Consider the following 26,262-nt stretch of genomic DNA (forward strand, 5'->3'; position numbering starts at 1 on the left):
ATTTATTTACTCCTCTTCATCCAGTGCTGGTCCAGATCTGATTTAAAGTTAGAATTTGCAGTTTGGCTTCAATGAAGCAATAGAAAACAAAGGATTTCCTCAATAAACAGCAAACCCATTATATGTATCTAATATAATGTGGCGGAGCAGCTAGTGCAGAAAATAAAATCGTCTTTTCACTTCCTTATCCAGACATTTAGAAAAACATTAATGAGGTTGAGAAGGAAAACTTCAGTCATGATGAGGCGACGCGTCTTCAAGAGAAACTTTATCAGCCGTTAATCTCTGCTGGAGCAGCTGCTGGGAATTTGCTCTGATAGGAAGGAGAATTCAGTCGTTTCTCGATTCTCAGCTGCTTTTCTGTCGGTTTTAAACGTTTCAGCCTCTTCATTTTATTACACAGACCAGCATTTATGGACAAACCTGTTTTGATCTACTTTTATGAGATGAATACTTTGGTTGGTACCAACATCTGGAAATAATTTGATGTCAAATTAAACCACATTTTTGTAGAGAAACATGTTTAACACTTTACCCAGTGGATTAGAGTGATTTCACACTGAAACGTCAAATTTATAACAATTTTAACAGGTTTTCATGGTGTTTTGGCTCTACAAACAGAAATCAGGCAGTCATCAGTGGATCTGAAGTCAGTCAGGTCAGACTTTATTCAAACAAATTAAAAATGAGTCCGTTGAGCTTCCAGTGAGATAAAACGTGATTTAACTGATTCTGGCAGGAGGACCAGTTTTTACAGCTGGTTACTCCGTCTTTCCATCCAAAGCTTTAGGCTTTTTTTATCACAAAAATTACTTTCCATTTTTTATTTGTCACTTTCAATGTCCACATAGGAAAATATAAATAAATGTAATGCCATTGTTATTGAAGCTAAAGGTAAAACAAAACCTGAGGTGTCCAAGTAATTAATGTAAGAAACTCGTCTGAACGTCATCAGAAACATAAAACATTAGAGGAGCGAGAACCGAACCTGGAGGAACTCCAGTTCTAACTAATGTTATGTTTAATAATGGATGTTTGTGTTTTAATGACATTTAGCTTTAAATTGTCTCCTTTGTTCCTGCCAGTAAAAATGAAGAGAAACACAAACTAAAAATTATTCGAGTGTAAAAACCAAATTAAGTGGAGACTTAGACTCCATTAATCTCATTTATTACATTTCTGACAAAAAGTTTCTTATGGTTTTGGACTTCCTGATTTGTGAATAAAAAAAATTCTTTAATTAAAATTTGATAAGTATTAAATATGTTTTTCTTTAATGCTTCATTGGAAAATACGTTGATGGTTCATCTTTCTAAAACCTGCAGCACAAACGTAACTTTCACACCTTAAAGCGACCAAAACGATGAACAATTAATACCAAGATTTATGATGAATAATTTATAAACTTGATACTCCTAAAGTTTCAAATGAGAAAAATCTTCAGAACAAGAGAAATCCAGAGAAACTCGTTGGAAAACAGTTTTCTTCACTGCTGCATGATGGGAAACAACAACATTTTCTCAGCTTCAGGTATGAAAACGACACGCGCACAGAGACACATCTAAGTGATTTTTAAGGTTTGACACGATTATTTTCCTGGATGAAGCCTCCGCAGAGCCTGGAGAGACGTGAGCCGGCATTACAGAAACAATAACTCTTCCATTCACATCAGATCTCTTGTTTATTAAGTTAGATTATATCAGATTAACTTCTGCTCGCAGAACCAAATCAGAAAAGCAGCGCTGTCATTTTCAAATCCAGCACACAACACTAATTTCCCAGAATTTAACGAGGATTTATTTTGTTTTCCCCCGATCCGGTCCAAGCGTCCTCAGAGAGAGTTTATCACGTTGCGTTCGTTTCATCCGTTTGCTGCTCAGGTTCCTTTCAGGAATGACAGAAAAGGCGACTAATGAGGATGCAGACAGAAGCGACACTAACGAGCTCGCGCCGATCCGAGCTGCTACTTTACTGTGAATCAGAGACTGTGGGTCAGCGAGAGGCGAACCAGGAGGGCTCATTTGCCCCAAATGTTGTTTTCCGCCCAGCACTGTGGCTGAATTAAAGTAAACAGAGCGGAGCAGGAGAGGCCACAGTTGAAGTTTCAGCAGAGAGGCGGAGGCAGATGAGGCCAAACGGCTTACAGGAGAAAGCAGCAGCAGAGAATAACAAGGACAGAAGAGCTGAATCAAAACGCTTCCTCTTAACGCCTTCACCTCTCAGCAGAGAAAGAATGAGGGGCAGAGAGAGAAACAGAGAGAGAGAGAGAGAAAGAAAGAGAGACAGAGAGAGAGAGACAGAGAGAGAGAATGTGTTTTTGAGCAGGAGAATGAAAAGCATGATAGTTCCCCCCCACGACGACGAGCGATGCTCTTGACTCATCAGCCATAAAAACAACTCATTTCAAGGGTTCTGAAGACGGAGCAGGAGATTTGATGGAGCTGAAGGACGGGGAGGGAAGAGGCTGAACGCGGGGAGGCGGAGCCATCCGAAGGACAAACATCCAGGGAACACGACGAGTTGGAGCGACGTTAGCTGAAATGACTCAGAGGAAGCCAGAAAACAAATCAATCGGTGCTGAGCGTCTCTTAGGAAAGAGGAAACCAGGTCCAGTTTGAAAGCATCTTCTCAATCAGACGCAGATCATTTGAGTTTTACTGGATCTGTGGTTCCATTAACCAGAGAAACATGTAGAGTCAAAAATAAATTCAGGAACAACAAGCTTCTGTCCTGGGATGAGGAGGAGGTTCAGTCGTATCCAAACACTTTCTGTGAGTCACATGACCAACAGCTGGATGTTACCACTGCTGGAAATGCTGAAGAAGACGACAGGAAGTGGTGGGAGGATGATGGTTTGGTTTTTGGACAACGTGCCGTCGGCTCCATCGGAGCTCTCACAGCATCACAGTTTAGAAAAGGTTGATAAAATTTCCCAAACTGTAGCCGCTCCCAAGTAGGCGGGGCTTGTCACTCCAACATCTCCTCTGATTGGCTGAATATTACTATAACTGTTTACATCCGTCTCTGCTGTGTTTTAATGACTTATTGAATCAACAAACTTATTGTCGTGTGATTTTAATCTCATTTCTGGTTCAACAGAATCACTGGAGTTATGACATTTAGTCTTTTCGTCGTTGGCAGAACATGAACGGAAAGGCAGCTGCTGGTAGAAACTAGTGAACCTGGACTGCAGGTAAAACTCTGCAGGGTTTGCAGATTATCTGTGAGAGGATCTGAACACCTGTCGGTTGGGTTTGATCACTTTTCACCGTCTTCCTCCTGCAGAACGTCGCGCTTTACAAGCACAGGAGGAAGGAGAAAATCTTACATCAACGCCTTTAGGATTCCTGGGAGTTTTTCAAAGCAGGGCTTGTTTTTTACATTTTCTATTAAAACTGAAGGAAACTTTTGCTCTGCTTCTCCCAAGGTAACCATGTGTGGAATTTCATGTGCTTAATATCTTTGCCTCATTTAAAATGTATTTCCCGTCTTATTTTTGTCTCTACGAGAATCTCACAGATAATTATTGCAAATTTAAGCTCAGGAAACTCCTGAAACTGTTTCAGGCTAAAAAACAGCAAAATTAAATAAATAAACAATCTCTGGAGCTAATCATCAATGATTGATTAATGACAACGATCGCCACAAAAGAATGTATTCAGAAAAATTTTTTAACCTGAATTGTTTTCTTTTCTGGAGAAAACCTAGAAATTACGGAGGTGCAACAGTCCCATAATTTATTGCTAAAATCTAAAGTTACTTTATTTTCAGTAATTTAATAACTAATTGAAGTTGTATATAATGTTTAAATATCTCCCAAATCTGAGATCATAGAAATTATGGAGTTACAAAAGTGGATTAACTAATTAAATAAAAAACAAATGTTTCAAAAATCTACAAAACATCAGATTTTATCTTTTAAACTCGAGTTGCTAATAAAGGGAAAAAAGTGCCTGATGTTGATAAAAAACATGTAAAAACAAATAAAATCTGGAAAATATCTGATTTCAAATTTCTGAGCATCATAAACAGACTGACTGCCCTCTGAGCTACGGAGGGTGAAGGATGCCAAAAACTAACAAACATTTAATAAACCCTGGAATTATTTCCTCAATTTGTCACAAATTAATTGCATTAAAAATGCAAAAGTTATTAATTAAATATACTGCATTATTTATTCACGTCACAAATCCAGTGGGCGGGGTTTAAATAAAGTCTACCCACACTAACCAATCAGATGAGACGAATTATAAATGAATTATATTCTGATTCACCATAAAACCATTACCAATAACCACATGTTAAAAAAATTATTTATCAATTATTTACAGCTTATTGAACTATAACGCGTATAAATAATTTTGTAATTATTCCTTAAGTAAAAATCAAATTCGAAAAGAGTTTTAATCATTTTTCTGCCATTTTTAAGTCGTTTCCAGCTTCAATTTTCACAAAGTGAGTGAAAAATCAAATCATTCATCAACCGTTAAACTGACTACAAAAACTGCAACTAGGAAAGTTTAAACACTTTCCATGAACCAGGACCAAAAGAACCAGGTTAGAGGTGAGTAAACGGATCGAACACGAAGCATAATGAGTCGAGTCAGAAATGGGAGTAAAAGCTGCTCGTCTTCCTGATGAATCTGGTTAGCAGTTGGACGGAGGCGTCACGTCTCTCCTCCTGTCAGTCTCTCCTCCCACTCCCCGTGTCTCATCACAAGTGTCATCAGCACCCACTCTGCCTGACGCGTGTTAATATGGCAACACCATTGTCTGCCCATTTGTTGCTGCCGTCTCTATTGTTTGCTCTCACACTTGACGAATTCATCAAAGGAAAAAAGAGAGAAAGGGAATGGGAGGGAAAATAGCAGCAAATCACGCCGTTTTCGCACAATTGACTCTGCAAGTCTGTCAGGGTGCGTCTTTGTCTTCAAATGGTCCACAAAATATGAGCTGGCTTGTGTAATTTTGCACGTAGATGATGTGTTCAGCCATTAACCGTCCTGGAATTGGCTCTTAAACAGCAGCCACTGAAGTGAAAGTGGTTCTGCGTCACGTTTGGATGGAAACGCCGTTTTCCCTTCAGACCCAGCAGTAAGAAGCAGTGTGTGTGTGTGTGTGTGTGTGTGTGTGTGTGTACCTTTGCTCTGTGGAGGGTTCTGGCTGCGGTCCCGGAGGATGTTGATCTGGTAAACGGCGCCGTACGGCTCAAACAGCTCCTTCAGCTCCTTCTCCGACCAGGAGCGCGGGATCTGACCCACAAACATCTTGATGGCGTCCGGGTCCGGCTGGTCCGAATGCTCCAGCGCCCCGTTCATCTTCCCGGCCGTGCCGTTACTGTCGGACAAGCAAAGACACACAACGTCATGTCCCAGAATGCAACAGGATCCTCCATGACGGCTACACAGAGCAGATCTTAATGAATCTGAGCTTTAAGAGTTACAGAGGAATATTAGGAACAGACCAACATAAAGTCAGAATGTTGGTAAAATAAAGTTGCAACATTAAAAAACAAAAGGTGACAAAAAAGCAAAGTTTTGATAGTTATCAATATCTGAAGTGAACCGATCAGAAAGTTTCTGATTTTCTCGTCGTAACAGACTGAACCCTGAAACTTCACTCTGGTATAATTTATTCTTAAATTATTCCGATTTATATCACAATCTTGTGTTTCTATCACAATATAGAAACAACTAAATTATGAGCTAGATCTCCAAAATTCAGCAAAATAGAAAATTATTAAAAGAAACAAAAGATTTAAATGATCTGGAAGGAGAGAATAGATCTGGAAAAAACACCTTTGGCACCAGAATTTTATTTTTAAAAAATCTTTTCAGAGAAACCGCCGATCACATATGAAGCAATTAAACAAAACCGTCACAGAAATAAAACGTCACAGAAGGGAGGGACCACCAGGAAGCAGCTCCTCACATTTACAGAAGTTTCTGGTTTAAGTGGTAAAAAGTCAAAAAGACGAAAACGGACTGCAGAAGGAGAAGCTTGGTTTCAGTTTGGTTTCAGTTTGGTTTCAGTTTGGTTTCAGTTTGGTTTCAGTCCGACCAGCTAACGGCTAACCCACATCGCTTCAGGTCAAACAGAAAGAATTAGATCAACTACCTGCCGGCTCCCTGCTGTGATTTTAAATAATGGCACCGAAGCAAATGTTCAAACTCCCACACGGTTAAAACGGAGAAAATCCTCAGGATGAAGGTTTTCTATCATGAACCTTGGAGATCAATTGTTCTCAGGAATCTCAGAAAATGGCAAATATCTCAAATCTGGAGAACAAATGCAACAGTTTCATTTGGAGTGAAAAAGCCTCTTCGCACCATAACAGGGACAGAACCAAACTAATAAAACTCTCGGGTTCCTTCGCAGCGGCTTTCAATTCTGCTTTTACCACCTGATGTCCCTGAAGCCGGCAGTTTCTACACACACTGACCTGACATCAGCAAACTGACTTCTCTCCCCTGCTGGATGTGATTTCTGATGGCGGCGGATCTTCAGAGTCTCAGGAACTCCAGTTTCATTCCTCCGTTTTACAACCCGCCAAACAAGCTACCGTACAAACCTTCACCATTTCCTCTGCTGTCTCTCCATAAAAAGACACGAACCACAGAGAGAAGTGGAGATGCTTCATGAATGCCCTCACAGGCCACTTTAATAGGTACACACATCCAGCTGCTTGTTAATAATGTAAACCATAAATCAGCCAATCAGCAGCCAGCAGCTGGCTGCAGGAAGGCCTGGAGGAGTGAAGTTGGTTTGTTTCAGTATTTCCCAACCAGCCGACCTGCTGCTAGATGAACCACAGCAGGAGACACTGACCGTCTTTCCTGTCGGCTGCAAACCGGAAACTGAGGCTAGAAGTCGACCAGAACCAGAACACAACAGTCTGAACAAACTTAATACTGAACACTTAATAATCTGATGAAAACTATGGATCATGGATTGGACTGACACCGGTTCAGATCCTGGTTTCCTGGTTTCATGTTGTCAATAGATATTGATCCAATAGAGCAGAGTTTGGTTTGACATCAGTGATTTGTAGATGTTGTGTCAACGCCGACTGAAATCTCTGGGGAACGGATACAAACCTTGTTGAAGGTTTAAGGAATGGAATCCAACCAAATACATTTTCAAATTGTACACCTGAGCTGTCAGGTGACCAAATCAGAGAGTTCAGCTTTTTACGGTTCACTAGCAATAGTTTAGAGCCCTGGTACTCCTACCAGAGTATCCTCTGGTCATAGGAAGCTGTGCAGGTGATGACCTCAGGGCTTCCTGTTGGTGGGAAGACGCTGGATAAGTGGGTTTGGGGACAGCTGATGCTTCCATGCCCCCATCACTCCAGCTGCATTTCCACATCAGGGATGCATAGAAAATCCAGGTGAAATGCTTTCACCCTTCTCCAGCACACACTAACAACACTTATCTTCACAAAACACACGTGTCCGTTCATGCGTCTGGAATGCTAACGCGAGCCGGTCCCCTTTGTTCAGATTTGTAAAGACGAAGAAAGACTCTCAGTACCGAAGCCTGATGGACTGCAGAAAGCAGCAGAGCATGCACCAGGAAAGAGACTCAAATGGCTGCAAACACACACACAGAAACACACAACCATCAAAGTCTGTGGTCTGTTTAAAATGGCAACGAACCAATTTGATGAAACCAAGTCAATAGCCATGTTGCTTTATTGCTCTACTTTCCCTTTTGTTATTCTGGGCATTAGAGAGGAATTGCATTATCTTAAGAGGGAGAAGCAAAGCCAAATCCCAGGCTTGGTCCGCTGACAACACTAATGCTACATTATAAAGCTTAGCAGGAGTAACAGAGTGAGAGTGAAGGAAGAAAGCAGGGAAAAGTAAAGAGAGATATAAAGAAAGACTGGGTGGGAAGAAAAGAAAAACACATCCAGACCTTTGAACGCGGGCCATCCATCTTTTGCAGAAAGAGCCGAGGCGCTCGGCAGAAACGCCCCATTCCTTAAACGACCTAAAGGACATGTCAAATAAAACCGCCAAGACCGGGGAGGGGAGTCAACGAGCCAAACCGCGCTAACAGTCCTCAGGGCAATAACCGCTACCCACTGAGCTGTCCGCTAAATCGTACAGGCCCGGCGTGGAGGGAGCCCCCGGGTTGTGGCTGATGGGAGAGGAAAGGAAAGAAGGGAGGAAGGAAGGAGGAAGGGAAGGAACGAAATGGTAGCAAAATGTCGCTGCGTCCCGATCAGAAGCCGATGTTCCCAAAAGACGACTGGACCTGAAGAGCGCCGGCGGTCGCCGAGTTCAGACCGCAGAACATCATCCCTTCACCCTCTGACACACACAGCTGATGTTTCAGGAACGTAAGAGGAGACAATCCCTCTTTGTTGGCCGTTTGTGAGGCTAGAGGGGACCGAGCGAGTCCGAGGGGCCACAACACAATAGCCAGTGTCAGAGGAGCGCCTTCCTCGTCCAGGACACTGGACAACATTCACTCTGCCTGCGAACACAATAAATAGCTTCACGCTGCAAGCCGGAAGGCGTACGAATGCTCACAGAGCTATCTTGTCTAGATTGCATGCTCCATCTTCTCCCGAGGTGGCTGCAGTAGACGACTCTTCCTAACTATGAAGGAATGAGCGCCCCTGTGGCCAGGAATGACAAGGTGTTATTGGAGGAGCTTTAGTGTGTGACTGCATGTTTGCGGAAATGTGTGAAGCTCAGCAGGAGAGTGTCCTGGGGCTCGGATTAAGTCTCTGAGTGGATCCACTGCTGCCACGGCTTCTCCATCACCCTCCCTTTTTCCCTCCTCTTCCCTACTTTTCTATCTCTCCCTCTCAATTTGAGCCAATTGTCTGCCTTAATGGCTTAAGTATTGCTTCCATCACTCCAGTCTCCCTGCAGCATTGGGGCCACGGCTGAGGGCTGAGCTACACTCAGAGTGTACTCGGTCACACTGTAAGGAAAGTGTCTGGATGGGTCTTTGAAGCAGCTGCTGAGGGCTGTTATTCCCACATCTGATGCATCAAACAGCAGCTTGTTCAGCCGAGCTGAAGCTGCTCTCTTCTGACCAGGAAACCTTTTGTTCCAGGATCCTTAAAACAGCAACTCAGCAACAATCCTCAGCAGTTTCTACAGCCAGACACCTTCAGACTCACAAGTAATCTGTGATTTTATTGGACCGGATTAGCAGCAGGAGCCAACAGGAGGTTGAAATAACGACTGAAAAATGTTCTATGATATCATGAATCAACTGGAAATCAGAACTACAGACATTTACATTCATACCAACCTGAATCTCTGTGGAATTAAACCTCCACATTTAAATGTTATTTATCTTTTAAGAGTTAATGACAAACCCCAAACTTCAGCTTCACTAAAGATCAAAAGTTTGCATAAGATTAAATACAGAAATGTTCTCTACAATCTGCTGAATACTTGTGTGTTTTTTGTTGAAATTATCTAAAATATGGTTGACACACTACTGGCTGCTGATTGGCTGGATCCCCAGAATAAGGAAGGCTAACGCTAGCTTCTGTGCTAACGCTAGCTTCTGTGCTAGCGCTAACACTGAGAGCATTAAGTGATATTAATGTATGTTTGATGTTTGAACTATTAGTCCTCAATTACTTTGGATTTATGTCACAATTCTCTCAAGGCTGCAGTTATCTCTGTTTATATCTTTTCGGGTTTTCCTTCCACTTAACTTTCCGTTAATATGCTTAGACAATGCACTGTGAACAGCTGGCTTTCCAGTAATCAGCTTTTATAAAGATGCTTTTTCACTGTAGTATTGTCAGCCATAACTGTCAAAATTATCAGGAGCAGACACTTGAAATAATAAATCAAAATGTATCATTTCAAGCTGGATTACTGAAATAAATGATCACAAACAGGATAATCTCTGGGTTTATCTGTACAGTAATGGTTTCATGACATAATCTACCAAATAATCTCAGTAAAGTTCCTGAATTTCCCTCCTGGTTCAACATCAAGCTGACAGATCTGAGTTGATTCAGCTGCTTGGACTTTATCCTGAACCTCAGAAAGCAGAAATCTGGATCCTACAAACCGCCAGGAGCTGCATGAGGAGCGAGGCGGATAAGTTTTCAACTTCTAGAGAGAAATCCAGACTAAAAGATCATTTTCCTGCACACATCAAACTTTGGTCTTTTACTGTTTTTACTCAGGTAGTTTATTTTAAGCTGCTACTTTTTGACAAAGTCTGAAATAAAACAGTTAAAATATCTAAAAAGCCTCGATCTGGTGGACAGCAGAGTGTTTCTGGTCTCTTTTCAGTTTTAAACTGTAACTGGATGCATTTGGGTTTTTTTTTTTTTATCTTGGGTCTTATTTTGTAAATCTTTGATGTACTTTCTGGAATTGAAAAACTGCACAAATTATCCAACTTTATGCAAATATTTACACTTCAGTTCTTATTTACTTAATCTGTAAAAACGAGTTGCCAGGGCTCCATATTTCTCACCATGCTAAGAGCTCAAAATGTCTCCAAGTAGATATTTACAGTTCAGGAAACGGGAAAAATGTCTAAACGAAAAAGAAACACGCACAGAATTTATGATGAGGTTTTCCAAGAACTGTCCTGCAATGACCTTCATGTTGCCTACAAGTGAATTTGGAGCTGAAATAAACCAAACAGAAGAACCAGCTGCGATCTCCTCTGCTGGCCTGGTTCACAGCTGGAGTCCGAAAGGCAGCAGGACAGAAATGTGCAGCATCCGCCAGCGGGGAAGAGACGGAGGCAGGTAAAAGCGTGCAGATGAGCCGGGGCGAGGAGTAAGCACAGCTCAGAGCTCAGCGTGCGGCGCCCCTCAGAAAGCAGCACACGTGCATTTACACGGATCCCACATGCGTTCACGCACGAGCTGCAGTTCAGGCTGGCTGCGCTGATCCCCCGCCGCTTCTTCCTTCTGTTTCTGCTCGAAAGCACACATCCTCTCCGACTTCCTTAACCCTGCAACTGCAGCACGCTCAGACACACGACACACACACCCCGCCTCGTGCACCGACACGCGGCGCGGCGGGTTGGCGGCAGGGCCGGGCCGCCGCATAGCGCCGCTCCTCGGCAGCATGTTGGTGGGGTGTGTAACAGGCCAACAGGGAATCTAATCTTGTTGACAAGCAGAGTGAGAAACGTCAGCTCCCTCTCTGGAGGCACAGCGGCCAAGGTCAGCTGCAAACACCTCAACACACCTCTGTTCACTGATACGCCGTCACACAGAGACAAACATCCTGATTCTGTTATCTGGACACAAAGAGAAACACAGAAGTCATGAATCCATTAGTCCTCATAATGGATCCATACTTTCATCGGTTTCTGTTTAGTTTCTGTCAGCATCTCTGTTAATAAATGGACGACATTTCCTACGCTGTGAAAAAACTATTTCCCCCCCAACAAAAATCATCTCTGCAGTTTTTGAATGATGGCACCAAGAGTTTAACCCGATACGACGTAGCCATTAGCACTGGGAAACCTGACGTGCATTTGGGAGGTCAGACACTGATGTTGGACAGCCTTATGGTGTTGAGATCGGAAATGTAGCCAATCTGAAATCCACATGATGTTTGGAGAGTTCAGATGACTGGACCTTCTGCACCAATCAGGGTTGATTTCACTGAGGCGTTCTCATGCTAGTAATGTGACTCTGCATGTCTGGAAGCTGAATGTTTTGACCAACACCTACAGGAAATGATAGGGAGGAATGACAAAATACTTTGAGATACAGTTCAACTCATAGGAAACAAAAAGCTAATATTTTTGAAGAAACACCAACTAAGAAAATTTAGTGTTGACAAAACATCTTAAAATGATTTAATTACATATTTTCCTATAAATAGGGTAATGTGAACATCATCCTTTCTAAATTAGGTGAGCTTGTTTTTTGTCAAAGAGTCTGAAAATTATATGTTGGCATCAGCTAACTGTAGTTAGCATTAGCCTGCTAGTGTAGCTGAAGCTACATTTCATTATGCTTTATTTTGATGGACATAGTGAACTATTCAAAATACTCAAAATGGATGGGAAATTATAATATTCATATTTTTACCACAAACCCATTACAGAGTTCTGATAAGTTAGCAAAACTAGCTAGCTTGCTGAGAATTGAAGTAAAGGTTGAAGGAATAAAATGTGTTTTTCTTCTCAGTTTTGCAGTTTTTAAATGAATTCTTTGTGCTCCAAGAGGAAATGTTGCTACATTTGCAGCTCGACGCAGCAGAGCAGCTCCGACTGAAAGCATGAAACGGTTTGAAAAGTGCTCATTTCCTCCAGACTTTTCTGCGGCTGTAAAAAACAAACTGCAGATACGATGATCAACTTCAGCACAACTCACAACACGAGCAGCACGCTTCGCTTTCTCCCAGAAGGCCGCTGTGGCGCTTATTCTGTCACAGACAGTGAAAGGCGAATTAGTGAGCCAAACTAACCGAGTGTCAGTCAGTAGTGACTGAATTATGTGGAACACCTTCAGTCTGTAACAGACTTACAGCAGGAGCGAACCGGCTCCCAGGGGCCCCGCGCCAGCCAAACCAGGGAGTGTGTGCTGCCTGTGAATCACTTGAACTTCACAATAAACAGTTTTCCACCCACATTCGGTGCAGTTCTGGCAGCCTGCATGCAGCACATTTCATAGATTCATTATCAACATTTCTGTGCTGCAGGGCGGCAGCTTTGATGGAGCCTGTATCTGCCCATAACTGTGACCGACTGAAAGGCTCGGCTCGATGCGGGACCGTATGATTGCCTCAAACGTCTACATGTGTGCGAGTGTCTATGCATTTGTGGTTGCCATGGAGACGTGGCAGCACATGCGTCGCAGAGAAACGATCAGATAAATGTCACAGTTGCTTAATGAAGCTGCACCGGTGCCCTGACGCTCAGCTAGCTCTGCGCTAACGAGCTCCCGCACGCCGCCGCCCGCTAATGAGAGGAGACACTCACACGGCGAGGGGAACGCGTCTCATTTGGCTCCTTTCTCATGTTTTAGGTTTCCAGGAAAGAAGATCTGGAATATTGTTTTCTATGATTTAAACAGCCTATAAGATAGTTGTTAAAATCCAGTCAGCAGCTTTTATTATCAGTCTGTGTGAGAGGATCACATTACGACAAATTAAAACAATTATTTATGTTTAAAACCATTTTATTAGAGTTTAAGTAAAACTCTAATAAAGACAAGATATGCTACACATTTCTGGACCAATTCAGAACTATTCTTGGTTGAACTGAATATGAAACAATCAGTGAAAATGAAAAACAGTTTCCATGTTATAGGACAGAAATATTAAACCAAATAAAACCTGAATAAAAAGGGAAATCATTTTAATGCAGATGAAAAGCTGAAATAGTTCCTCTGGTATTTTCTGGTTTTACGAACCAGAAAAGCTCGAATCCCCAGATACTCTAAAAACTGAATATTTTGATCATTCAAATACCAAATATAAATAATATGCATTAATATAAATAATATGCATTAATACATTAGAAACAGTCTTTCTGTTCAGACTCTCTGCCAATCAACCTCATATTGATACTTATGCAAATATTTCAGAATCAGCAACTCAAGCAAAATTACAATAAGATTTAATTTTTACAAAAAGAAAAAAAATAACTCCTGTGAAATGGTTTTGACATTTAGCAGCTCAGGATGACGTGAAAATGATCCTTTTTAACGTCTTGAGAAACTATTGTGATTTTGTTTCCTTATTTTGGTCCAAAAGTCTAAAAGTAGCATTAGCGTGCTAGCGTAGCAAAACATTATTAAACATTAAACATTATTTTTATGGACAGTGAGCTACTCAAAGAGTTCAGGTGAATGGAAAATAATATCATTTATATTTTTTAACACCATAAAATAAGCCAAACAGAAAACAGTGAATTTTAAAGTGCAGCTAAGAGAAGTTAGCTAAACTAGCCTGTAGCTACAGATTTGTTTCAGGATGAAAAACTGAAGAGAAACTGTGAGGGTTTGACCAACACGATGCAGAGCCACTGACCGTTTCAACCAGAGGATCCAGTTCAGCGCCAGGAGGAGCTTTTTCTGTCGTTACCACTGCAGCTTTAATACCAAGCAATGCAGCTCTGCCACACAGTACTTCACAGACCGTTTCAAAATAAGAGCATGTCTGAAAAGGCTCAGCATCATTAGTGGACGTTTAGTTTTGAGATGTTGTAATTTGGTCCAGATTCTAGAGAACTTCATGAAACAGCAGAGAGTCGATCTGTCAAACTAAAACCCAACTGGGACTCGTTTGGTTCGAATGTCATAAAAACTGATGAAAACATGCAGAAATGTCAGTCAGGTATTTAGAAATGATGCATCTGCTGGAGCCTTGGAGAAAAATGGATTTGTCTCTTCGTTCCTCAGAGACGGAGTCAGTAACTCAGCTATTTTCTAACCTTCGTCTTTATAGTCTTCCTCAGTAAACACGGCTCCGTTTAATGTGTAAGTGCTTTTCAGTGACATGCATTAAACAAACCTTGGAAACAGGTGAAGCTTTGAGCAGATCACTCCTGGGTTCATGCTATTCCTGCAGCTCAGAGTCAAAACAAGCCAGAATCCAGCAGAAACAGCTGAAACCATTTCTGTGATTCGTCTGCATCAAACTGCTGCAGCTGACGGGTTGTTCACACAGAGTGATGAGTGGAGCAGCTCCATGTTACTCATCGCCTCTTTTCATACAAGCTGCAGCTTTTCATGTCGATCCCAGGAGCCTTGAGGAAGACCAAGGTGAAGAACATCGCATGCGGAGGCGGCGGTGCACTCCGGTCATGAAGAGCTAAAGGTGACGATAATAAATAGATTTATGCTGATTGTGACCAATAAAGTTCAGCTGGCAGTGATTAGGACCAAATGTTCTGCAACTATTTCATTATTTTATGCTCATTTAAAGCTGGTATTTTAGGTCTCAGTGTTTGGATCACTGAGAATTTCCATCCAAAAACCTACAAACTTTGACATAATTACATATTTTTCAAGAAACAAACGTTATAAACTATAAAATAAATCCGTCATGATTAAAGGGAAACATTTACAAACTTAAACCTACTAATCTGATGTTTAAATATTGTTTGAATCAATCTGACAATAACAGTATTACTGTGGTTGAGCTCTCCATGACGCCATTTACAGCTGTAATTACACTTCATATTAAATTTAATGGATTCTCATTCTTGTAGATCTGTTTGTTTATTTGTTTGTTTGTTTATTTGTTTATTTTGTTGTTTTGTTGTTTCATAGACATTGAAGGTTTTATCTATTTAAGATAATCTCTAACAGAATTGCGACAAAAATACCAGATTTTCTCAAAGAGAATATCTCAATTTTAATATATTAATTTTATGCTTTTAATGTTGGAAACTTGTCAAATTCGTGACCTTTTGACACTGGAGACTGTCCTGGTATTTTCTTGTAAATATGTCAAATTAATCTCTAACTTCCTGAGGTTTTTAGTCAGATCTGCAGGACTCATTTTTAAATCTTTTTATTGACGCTGACTTCATAAATCTGTCTTCATGATTTGGCTGCAGATAAAGTTTAATAACCTACTGATCACTTTTCCTCATTTTGCTTTTTTCTCCACATTTTTTCTGCTCTTTTTGAATTCGTTTTGTTTCCCACACTCAAAATGATCAATTTTCCAAACTAAAACATTTATTGATCTCTCTAACTTTTTTTCTTTCACATGAGGAACTCCTGGCTCACTGCGTTTCTGTTCAGCTGTTCCTCTCCACTGTCGCCACATGCTTGCTCTCCTAAATTAACGTTTTGCCAGCTGGGAATCAATAACATGTGAATCTGTTCTTCTCATAGCTGTTAGTGATTCTGATATGTGTGATCTGGTCATTAAAATTCAACCAGTATCAACATGCAGGAAGCTGACAGCTGCAAGTTGAAGAGGTCAGGAGAAAAAGAAGAAATTCTAAAAAATGATCCAATAATTTCCACACAAAATAAGACAATATTCCTACACTGAGATTTCTCCTCGCCTGTGGCCTTTAGCTCTGGTATTTTCCACATTTTCACAGCTTTTTAGTCATGAATTATTCATCCAAACAAAAATCCCTGGGATCACAAAACACTTTATGACCTGAATTATCTCCATGCATGACAGCTGACTTCATCTCTGCCTCATTCTTCTGGTTGAATTCGTCTCGGTGAATCCGGTTATTTACTGCCACTTCCTAAAAGCTGAGCACTGGGAAGGAGAACTTCCTGTTTGGATCGGATCCCAGACGTGGATCCAGTGAAAACCCAGCAGCTCCTGATGCAGCTGATGAACCTGCATGCAGATAAAACGGCGCTCTGAGGTCAGACGGCGCAGATTTGACCCGGATGTGATCAGCAGTAATCTGGAACCAATATATCAATAAAAAGTTTAACTTTGAGGAAAACCTTCTTCCTCCTGCTGCAACAGAGCAGGTCCCTGAATTATCCTCCTTAAATTATGTTTTCCAGCTCACATCAGCATGACTGAGAGTTTCTGTGTGTGTGTGTGTGTGTGGGTGTGTGTGTGTGTGTGTGTGTGTGTGTGTGTGTGTGTGTGCGTGTGTGTGTGTGTGTGATGGAGGGAAGGAAGGGGAAAAGGAATTAAAGCATCTTAAAGCCTCAACAGCAGATTGGTCAAATCCAGGCAGCAGCAGCAGCAAATTTCCCCCTAATCTCCTGCACACTTCCTCTCCTCTTCCTCTCTCTTCACCTCCTCTTCCTCTCCTCTTGCTCTTATCGCCTTGCAGTGGGAACAAAAAGTGTGGGGTAAGAGTGGCTCGGGGCGCTGGGTGTCAGGTAGGTGGGCGCTGCCTCAGCCTCTCTTATCTGCGGTTGGGAAATAAAGGCTGGGTCTCTGAACGATCTCTGGTGTTTGCGATCTTAATTAGAAGCAGCTCGCTGCGGCGTGTGCGCCTGCGCGGCCGGCGCTGAAATGGCAGCGGCTCTGATTGTTTGGCATGGCTCCGCCGTGGCTGCGCTCTGCCAGAAATCATCATCTGACTGGCGACAGGGACGACGGCCCGTTGGACTAATGCTGCGCCACAAAGAACCTCTCCTTCCTCCACTGTCCAGGCAGCTGAGCGGTCAGAGAGACGCAAACCAAATGATAAAGCTTCTGGGTTATGAATCAAACATTTTGTTCAACCAGTGATGGTGAAGCTGTTAGTAATCAAGTTAATGCACTTTAATGGTTAATGAGGGGAATTTTTCTATTTGACTGAAACTCCAAAGTTTCAGTGAATAATTTGTGGAAAGTCAAAGTGAGCCATGATTGGTCAATCTGCTGATTGATTGATGATTATCTGATTAATCGTTTCATCCCTAAAATGTTTCACAGGTCAGAGGTCAATATTCCTGCATTTGGTCCATTTAAATACCAGATTATACAGGATTAGAGATGATTTAACCTCAGGTAGTGTTACATATGGAGACGTGTCACATCAAGAGTTTCATGAATTTCATCTTTCTGGGTGTTTTGATGCTCCAACCAAACGGATGGTTTCCGTCCAAAGCGTCGGCCCGTTTGTCTGGAGCTGCTGAGTTTGTGGCATTAAATCCCCTCGGCGCTCTGATCCCCGCCGGTCGTGACACCGTTAAAGGGACAGCGCAGCAGAAAACCACAGGTACAAAAACGGAGCGATAAGGTCAGCCATGTCGCCACAAAGCGAACAACACTGATTTAACAACACGCCTCCATTTATTCAACTGGCTTCAGCCCAATTCTGCCACATTGTGAGCAAACCGCTGAGCCGTTTTCAGAACGAAGGTTACAAAAGCTTCACATCGCCTCCATTAGCATCTGGAGAGGCTGCTATTTTCACGCAGAGCGCCGTTAAAAACACAGAAAAGCTGCTGAAATGGTCTGTGCACCTGTTCTCTGAAGGTGTTCAGACGGGCTGGGATACTTTAATCAACCATTATTACTCTCTCTCTCACACACACACACACACACACACACCATGCAACCTACAGAGGAAGGAGTGGTTCTGCAGAGAAACTGGCAGCAGAAGGAAGTGGAGTGGAACACGGAGACAGACAGCGAGGGGAAACGGATTTATTCCCAAGCAGGCAGAGCGATGTTTGTGTTTGCTTCCAGAATGACGGGAGGAAGAAAAAGTCTTTCGCAGCCGAGAAGTTCCTCTTTCTGTGAGAAAGCACATCTGTAAGCTCTTGTTTGCTCTGTAATTTGCCTCGTAGATCATTTCACGGTGGTTGCAACTGAACGCGTTTGTGTTTTTGACCCCAGGCTCCCTTTGAAAATAAAACACAACCGAGACGTTTGGTCCACATTTACAACACATTCCTCACACACACACACAAACACACACACACACACACACACACACACACACACACACACAGCTACCCGGCTCGGTTCATACTCTGCTCCACTTCATGCTTTCTCTTTTGTTTTCTGTCGTTTTAAATAGTTTTTTCTGTTAGCATGTCCTAAATGCTCCAAACATTTCTAACCATGAGCTTCCAGTTTCATCTCAAATATTTTGTTGAATATTTTGTGCAGAATGTGAAATTCTGTAAAATGTTAGTGTCAGAATTGTAAAACTTTCTGTCAGAGCCCATCATGCTTTAGTGTCAGAATTAAATCCTTCCTTTTAGTCTTAATTGAGCAACTTGTTCCCCTCCTGGCCTGTGGGGGCGCTGCACCGAGAACAAGAAAACCTCTGAAGACACTGAGAGCAATCTACTTGGTGTTCACATATGCATTCGAACCGAACCAGAGTTCACTTCAACCGAACCCAGACGGAGGTTTGGAGGACCAGAGGTCAGAGGTCGATTAGCGTCACACCTCACCCACCGAACTGGACTTTCTACGCAAACGGACTGGAGTTGGACTGAAGCGGACTGACCAGAGCTGGTGTGAACGTTCCCTTCGTTCAGTCCGGATCAGAGATGGGAACATTTCTTTTATCGACTGATTTAGAGTAACATTGAAAATGTCTGCACCAAGTAATCCGTTAAAATGATTGAAGGCTTTGAGATTTTCCCCATTTAAAGAAATCGATCAAAGACAGAAAGTATTCCAGTAACACGATGACCCCGGCTGCAGGTCAAACCTCTTTTCTCTCTGAACCAACAGACTTCAAGGTTTGTTGGTTCACAACATGTTTCACAAATCAGAAAGGTTGTGGTTTATTTGTTAATTAGTAAAGTTCCTGCGTTGACCTCTTTGGACCATCTGCCTCTTCTGTTTTCAGTACTTTGACAATCAGTTCCTAAAAAGCAGCAATTCCCAGTCTGGGTTGAGAGAATGGAGGCTCTGCCAGCCTGATGCTCAGACATAATGATGCAACAGAAACGCTGCTGGTGGAGTGGCTGGGTGAGATGAAGGTGGGGAAGAAGTGGATGATAGCATTAAGGGGCATTACTGTGGGTGGGGCGTTCATTTTCATTAGGTTTTATGGGTTGGAAAAACATTGTCATGCATACCAATTAGAGCTGGAACAGATGGTCCAGTGTGGTTGGATGTTTCGTCTCCTGCAGACGCTCGCGTGTGTTCGGCCCGGCAGAACCGACCGAGGCAACATCACCGGTTGAGTCAACAGGAGGGAAGAGTTCAGGCTGACAGCTGCTCCTCCGCTTCCTTCCCGTCTCCTTCCCTGTTTCCTTCCCGCTCTGCCCTCCGTCCCCAGCCGGCCCCTCCAGGGCCAAATTAAACCTTGATCAGTCTGTTCAACAGCCTCTCCGCGGAGGCAGCCATATGCTGACATATGCTGACCGGGGGGTGTGGGGGGGGACGGGTCGTCCAATTATTCACACGCGTGTGTGTGTGTGTGTGCGTGTGTGTGTGTGTGTGTGTGTGTGTGTGTGTGCGTGTGTGCGTGTGTGTGTGTGTGTGTGTGTGCTCGGTGTCTCTGTAAGGTCCCCGATGCAAACACTGTCAAATCAACACAAAGGTTTGACTGATGTGGCTTTCCAGGGGCCAAACGTGAGAGTTTTTCCACTGAATCTAGCTGCCAGTTTCCAGTTTTTGGTTCAAGTTCGCTTCTTTTCCAGAAATGTATCCATGAGAGAGCAGAGAAACCTTCTGCACAAGCAAGTAGGTGCTTACACAACATACTAATGATACATTTTCCTCGTAATAATGATTCAAACGATCAAGTAGCCTTCGACACATTCGTGTAGAGATTTGAGCATTGGGAGCAATTCAATTAATTCAGAAACAACAACCTTCTCTGAAAACTCAATATTTCAGCACTTAAAATGTTTTGCAAAGGAAGGATTTGAAGAGTTTTCTTTTATGGTGTCATGAAAGACACATTTTAGAAGCTAATATTCTGCTACAATGAGGCAAATGGAAAGACAGAAAAAGGAGATTAATTTGAAAAATTATTAATTTATAGCAACATGTGATCCAAGATCTGCATTAAAGAGCGACGGGTAAAAACTTATAAACATGTCATATTCAGAACTAATGATTTTATATATAAAAAGGCCATTTTCAGAAGCTCTTCAGTGGAAATATGTACAGAGATAAATGAGCATATTTATCAGTAAATGTAAACTGATGGATGTTTTTCACTTGAACTTTGCTCTAAAACTTGAAAATGCAAATAAAACAACATAAACTTCCAAAAAGTTGATTTTGTGACTCAAAATAAATTAGTGGAGCCAGAAAATCCAATCAGCTCTGCAACCTTTGGGCTGTTTTCCCTCCTGACAGTCCAGTAGACTCGGTTGGAATCAGTTTGTTCCACCTCCAGCTGCTCCAACCTGTTCCCCTCCTGGCCTGTGGGGGCGCTGCACCAACAACCACTGAAGGAAACCACACAAAAACCTCTGAAGACACTGAGAGCAACTTCCTTCTTCACCAGATGGAAACAAGATGGAGGCGTCAGATTTTAGTGTTGGAGGATTTCTCTTTAGTCTTTGGCTGAAGACCAGGAGACATTTCTGCTGCTAGCGCTAGGCTAGCATGTTAGCTTTGGTTAGATTTACCCAGAATGCCCTGCACTGTAGTCCACTTCCTGCTTTTGGTCTCTGGTCTGCTTGGTGTTCACATAGACATTCAAACCGAACCAGAGTTCACTTCAACCAAAGTGCCTGAAGAGTTTGATGTGGACCAAAAAAGCAAATTCACACTTCCCCAAACGAACCGGGCTTTCAAACAGACTGGACTTGGATTAAAGCAGACAGAACAGGGATGGTGTGAACCAAGCCAAACTCCTGCTACTGTAAACTTGTCAACTTCATATGAAATGTAGAGACTGAGGAGGTAAAGAGGTGAGGAACAAACCCAGATCAACACTTTGGACTGGATTCATCTGGACTTCCTCACATAGCTGAGATCTTTGAACTGGATCAAACATTTTATATGTCAAACCTCTGAAACTGAACTGTGTTAGTCCAGTTATCAATGCAATCAGTCTGGATTCTCTTGCCTATAATCTAAACCAAAGGTAATTTACTGCACCGTTATCTAACCAGTTGGACTCCGTTGGATTTTCTGGGATATTGCCTCAGGTTTTGTTGAGTACAAGCTTTCAGTGCTTTGAGTCATGTTACAGCTGTAGAAGCTGCAGGTTGAGAAACAAACATTTCAAAAGCTCAGAAATAATCCCCGAACTATCGACATGGCTGGATCAGTGGAGGGCGAGTGAGAAACTATGTTTTCTTGTGCGTAAATTGAGCGAATCGGCCCTTTAACACCCTCCCAGCGGACGCAGTCCGACACTTCAAAGGCTCCTTTGTACAACTTCTCGTCTCTTCTCGCTCGGCTTTACAATCGGCAGCGGCGGAGGGGATACAGGTGCGCCTCCCCGCTTCTCAGACGTTTTCATGAGCAAAACGCGGCGGCTGCGGCGTTAGCCACGGCTCAGTGGCTCTGAATGGGGAGGCGCTAACAGGCTAGAGCTTCCCATTGATCTTTGCTGCTCACTAATAGCAGACAGTGGAGACTCGGGATCTCCAGGGCCATTAGGATGCATGAGTGGGAACCGTGCTAAATGGGACAATACACAGAGGTGTGTACAAGGGTAAATACACTCCAGTTCATCGGCGGAGACAGATCCAGCTGCTTGCATTCCTCCGGCTAACCTTGGGATTGCATTACCCCGGGTGTTTGTCTAGCGTGCGTTGTGATAAGGATTAAGCGCGGCGTTACAGCGTGACTGATGCCGCCTTATTTAGGGGCGCCGTTACATTTCCAAGCTATTATTTCAGACCTGCAGGGACAAAGCGTGGATTTGAGTGTGACAGGACACACACAGATACAAACTCTGGAGTGTTGAGGTGTATGGGCAGACCTCCATTCTGTTTCTTATCTCCTGAACAGTAAGAAAAATGGAGCGGCCTGTCTGCTCTGCATCCCTCTAAATGTTTAATGAAGCATCCCTCTCCGTCTCCCTCCCTCCTGCTGCTGCCTCTCCAGCTCTCACCCACCATCTACTCCTGCTCCCTCCATCCCTGTTTGTCTACGTCTCTCTTCCTGCAGGCGAACACACATCACACAGCTGCATTGGTCCAGGATGAGATCTGAATGCTGACGAGGGTCGAGAAACTTTGGGTCCAGATTTTTCCAAATGCACAGTTTGTTTCCACTTAACTTTTGTCTTGACGCCTGAGGTTGGGCTGTTTGTGGGTCTTTGTTCTGATGAGACAGTCTGGTATGAACAATATCCTGCAGACTGGCACCACTTGCAGATCATAGTCACATCTGGTGCCGTTTAGAAACCAGGATTTGGCTTCTCAAGATAAAAGCTGCTGTTTCGTCTTAATCTAGAGTTCAGATTGTCAAATTTTACCTACAAGTTCTTTGTTTTTATCTCAACACCTAAAAAACTAAACCGACCAAGGAAAGCTGTTGTTAGTGGTGATTCAAATGTTTAATTTCAGGGGCTGTCATTGAAAATATACTGGCAAAGTAAGCAATATTTTTAATTTTAGTTGCAAATTTTTTGAATAAATAAACATGTGAGTTCAACAAGAAATATATTTAAAATATAAATATAAATATATATTTAATCTTTGACCATCAGCTTGGAGCAAAGTGTTTCAGGAAGCCCCGATCATTCATGGAGCTTCTTTAGAAATGTAGCGTTAGTATTAGCTACATGGTTAGCATTGAGATGCTATTTTAGGCTTTAGCAGCTGCGCTGATAAGCTAACTGCTTTTAGCACAACAGCAGTCTTTCCCATGGTCCAATCAGATTAGTTTGCAGCTGAAATTAAAACCCAGTGAAGCAGCTTTATGGGCCGTTGATGTTAGCAGACGTCATTGTGCGTCTGATTTATGGGTGTACCAGAAACACGTGAATACAAAGGTTCCGCCTCGGGATGTCCAATTTTATATCTTTAAAAAATTTGATTAATTAAGCCAAAATAACTGAAACAAATCTGTTAGAAGTCCCGGCCCTCGTTTTAACTGACTAATATCACCATTTTACTTTCAGGTTGAACTTCAACTGCAACTTTTCTAAGTTAGCAGCTAAACTCCAGGATAACGTATGAAGTCAGGATTTCAGGCCTGGTTTTGGAGACAATGGTAACTTGTTTAGGAAGACTTCATCTCCTGAATTTAGCGCGCTCTAGCATGTCTGACCCCTGGATGGTCTTCAACCGGAAAGAAGTTTCTGCCTAAAGAATCAGAGCAGCTAGAATGATGGAAACGATGCAGGGTCATCCTGAGGGATGAGCTGATGAACTTTGGGAAGATCTCCTGCTGCTCCACGTACAAAGACGTCAGCTGAAGGAGTTTAGGTCACCAACCTGGGAATCTGCGAGTACGTCAACAAGTCAACCAGTTCCTGAACCGTTTGGTGTTACTGGTGTTACTGGTTACTGGTGAAGAGTCCCAGCCACCTGGAAGCCTTTCAATCAAACCACTGAAGCTTTTGGTTCTCCAAAGGAGGAATGAGTCGCTTTGGTCCAGTCATCTATTCACTATTTGTTCCTAGTAAAACCTAATCAGATCCTGATGCTGAGCTAAAGGAAATGATACAAACAGAACCAGAACCTTGAATTTACATCACCTACTGCAGATTTAACATAACGGTCCTTTACCAATCAGCTTCAGCTTTGGGGAACCAGGTTTAAAATACTAAAATATCCCAGTTAGATGAAGCATTACAGGCAAACACATTTAAATTCATAACTCAGATTTCTCCCGAGTGACTTGACTTCATGTCTCAAGACACACACGGAGTAACTATGAATAAAAGCAATTCACTAAAACCAGAAAGGTTTCTTTTGCTCTGATTTCTCAGATTCTGATTTAGTTAGCTGCACAGAACATCCAACATGCAGAAAACTTTCCACTCCACTGCTGGGAAAATCGACACAAAAAGACAAACAGCCGTGTGTGAGTGTGTTATTTCCACGCGGATGTGGGTGTGATGCGAGCGAGCGCACGCCTGACTCCCAGCCGCAGGACTTCAAATTATCCCCAGGCTCCTCCAAAGCACACTTCAGAATTTCTGTCTGCTTTCCAAACTCATTACTTCAGTAGGGCAAATCAAACAGGGCGCATTAAACGGGGCTCAGACGTAAAGAGAGTGGAGAGCACGGCAGAGACCAGCGCCTGTGTGTGTTAATTAGCAGGATCCTGCTCTAATTAATGGCCTCTGAGCCGCCCTGCAGGGCGAGGACTGGAGGTCAGACACCTGAGCGGCCGCAGCCAGACCCACGTCTTCCAGGCTATCAGATTACACCCACCTGATGCAAACCGTGCTGGCTGACATGCAGAAAGTTTCCAACATGGATGCTGTCAGAGCAATTAGAGTCCATGAATCATCAGCGGGGAGGTGATGACCTCTGACCCCACAGGAGAGTCGGTAACTGCATCAGATTTTTAATCTGGAAACTGAACTCTTAAACTCAAATAGATTAAGAAAACAGCAGAAAATAGAAACATGTAGCTAAATATTTTTTACAACATTAATTATACAGAATTTACAGATAATTTCTTTGCATCCTTTTATATTTTCATAAGATAAAAACATGATGATGGTTTCCAGAAAGTCTTGATTCCTTTCAGGACGACTTTCAACCAAAACGAAGCTGGACAAACATTTCATTCCCCTCTGAGCTGAACTGTTCAGAAACTGAAAACTCATCCAGACTCATCTGGTCTTTCTGGATTCATTTAAATTCACATTCAGGCCTGAAAAATAAACATGAGTAATCTGTAACTAATATTTTACTGTGATGCAAATAATGTCACACTAAAAATATCATGACAGGATTTTTCAGTACACTGTAAAAAGTTTTCTTGTTTTAAAATATTTCATATTTTGTCCAACAACTGATGAAAAATGAAACATTTTCTCTTCCTCAATCTTAAAACTGATGAATGTTTTTTCTTTGTTTAAAATCAGATGGTAGATTAGATCATTCATTAATAATCAATATTTATTAATAACCAAATGTAAGAAGATATATAAATTAATAACGGGTTAGTAGATGTTACGTTTTCACCTTTTTCCTGTTTAGTCGGATCTTTAGTGATTCAGATCATTTTAAGTGTTAGATGTAAAGAAATGAGGTTTTGCACAACACTTTGGGTCTCCATAGCAACCGTTGAGGTTGGTAACGGATGTTAGGAGAAACGGAGAAAACTGAAACTTTCTCACCAAATTCAGCCTGAAACAGTGAAAAAGCTGCAGGTCCTTCCTGACGGCATCGACGTGTTTCCAGCATCACAGACATTTCTATCCAGCCTGATGACACAACAGCTAACGGCTAACAGCTAACAGCTAACGGCTAACCCTGTAGAAAGGTGACTTCTTAAAGGAAATCTGCAGCCAACGAGGCTCTGAAGCTTCACTTCCTGCTCCACTGGTGTGAGAATCCGAGCGATGCCGCGGCCTTTCTCTAGCGAACAAAGAGAGCATTCCCTCGCCAACAGATCAATACGCCGGATCCATTCTGGTTTGTTAAGAGTAATAGACATGGATTTGAGGAGTCGAGAGGGAGGCTAACAGGCGCTGATTTAGCCAGACTGCACCGGACCCATTTACTCCTCAGCTTCAGCTAATAGGGTTTCTGCCGCCTCCAAAGCGCTTTGTAGCGCCGTCGCAGCGCTGCATACGCCACAAGAAAAATTACCCCCATTATGTAATCTCTATAATGATTCCTACTGAGAAAGCAGAGGCTACAATGGCGGTACAGTAAATTATAATAAACACTATTACTCTTGACGGCTCCTTCTGAGTTTGAGCGTGTGTGTGTGTGTGTGTGTGTGTGTCAGGGAGGGCGATGATGGAGTGTGTGTGTGTGCAGGAGTGCGTGAGCGGCGGTGAAATTAAACTGGGGCT

The 26,262-nt window shown here is 42.5% G+C and overlaps 1 protein-coding gene across 31 annotated transcripts in view; it reads right to left on the reverse strand.

Moving 5' to 3' along the window:
* Positions 1–26,262, reverse strand: part of celf2 (cugbp, Elav-like family member 2) — a 480,486-nt gene that overhangs the window by 74,573 nt on the left and 379,651 nt on the right. For 28 of the 31 annotated variants that reach the window (XM_044109128.1, XM_044109104.1, XM_044109103.1 and 25 more), the window contains one exon: positions 5,141–5,337. In XM_044109128.1, the coding sequence (XP_043965063.1) occupies positions 5,141–5,337 (197 nt within the window). Of the gene's footprint in view, positions 1–5,140; positions 5,338–7,920; positions 8,291–14,480; positions 14,773–26,262 lie in introns of those variants that run through there. The other 3 variants (XM_044109120.1, XM_044109119.1, XM_044109100.1) reach the window with 2 other exon arrangements.

Source organism: Gambusia affinis, linkage group LG23, assembly GCF_019740435.1.
Source record: "Gambusia affinis linkage group LG23, SWU_Gaff_1.0, whole genome shotgun sequence".
In the NCBI taxonomy this organism is placed as follows: Eukaryota; Metazoa; Chordata; class Actinopteri; order Cyprinodontiformes; family Poeciliidae; genus Gambusia; species Gambusia affinis.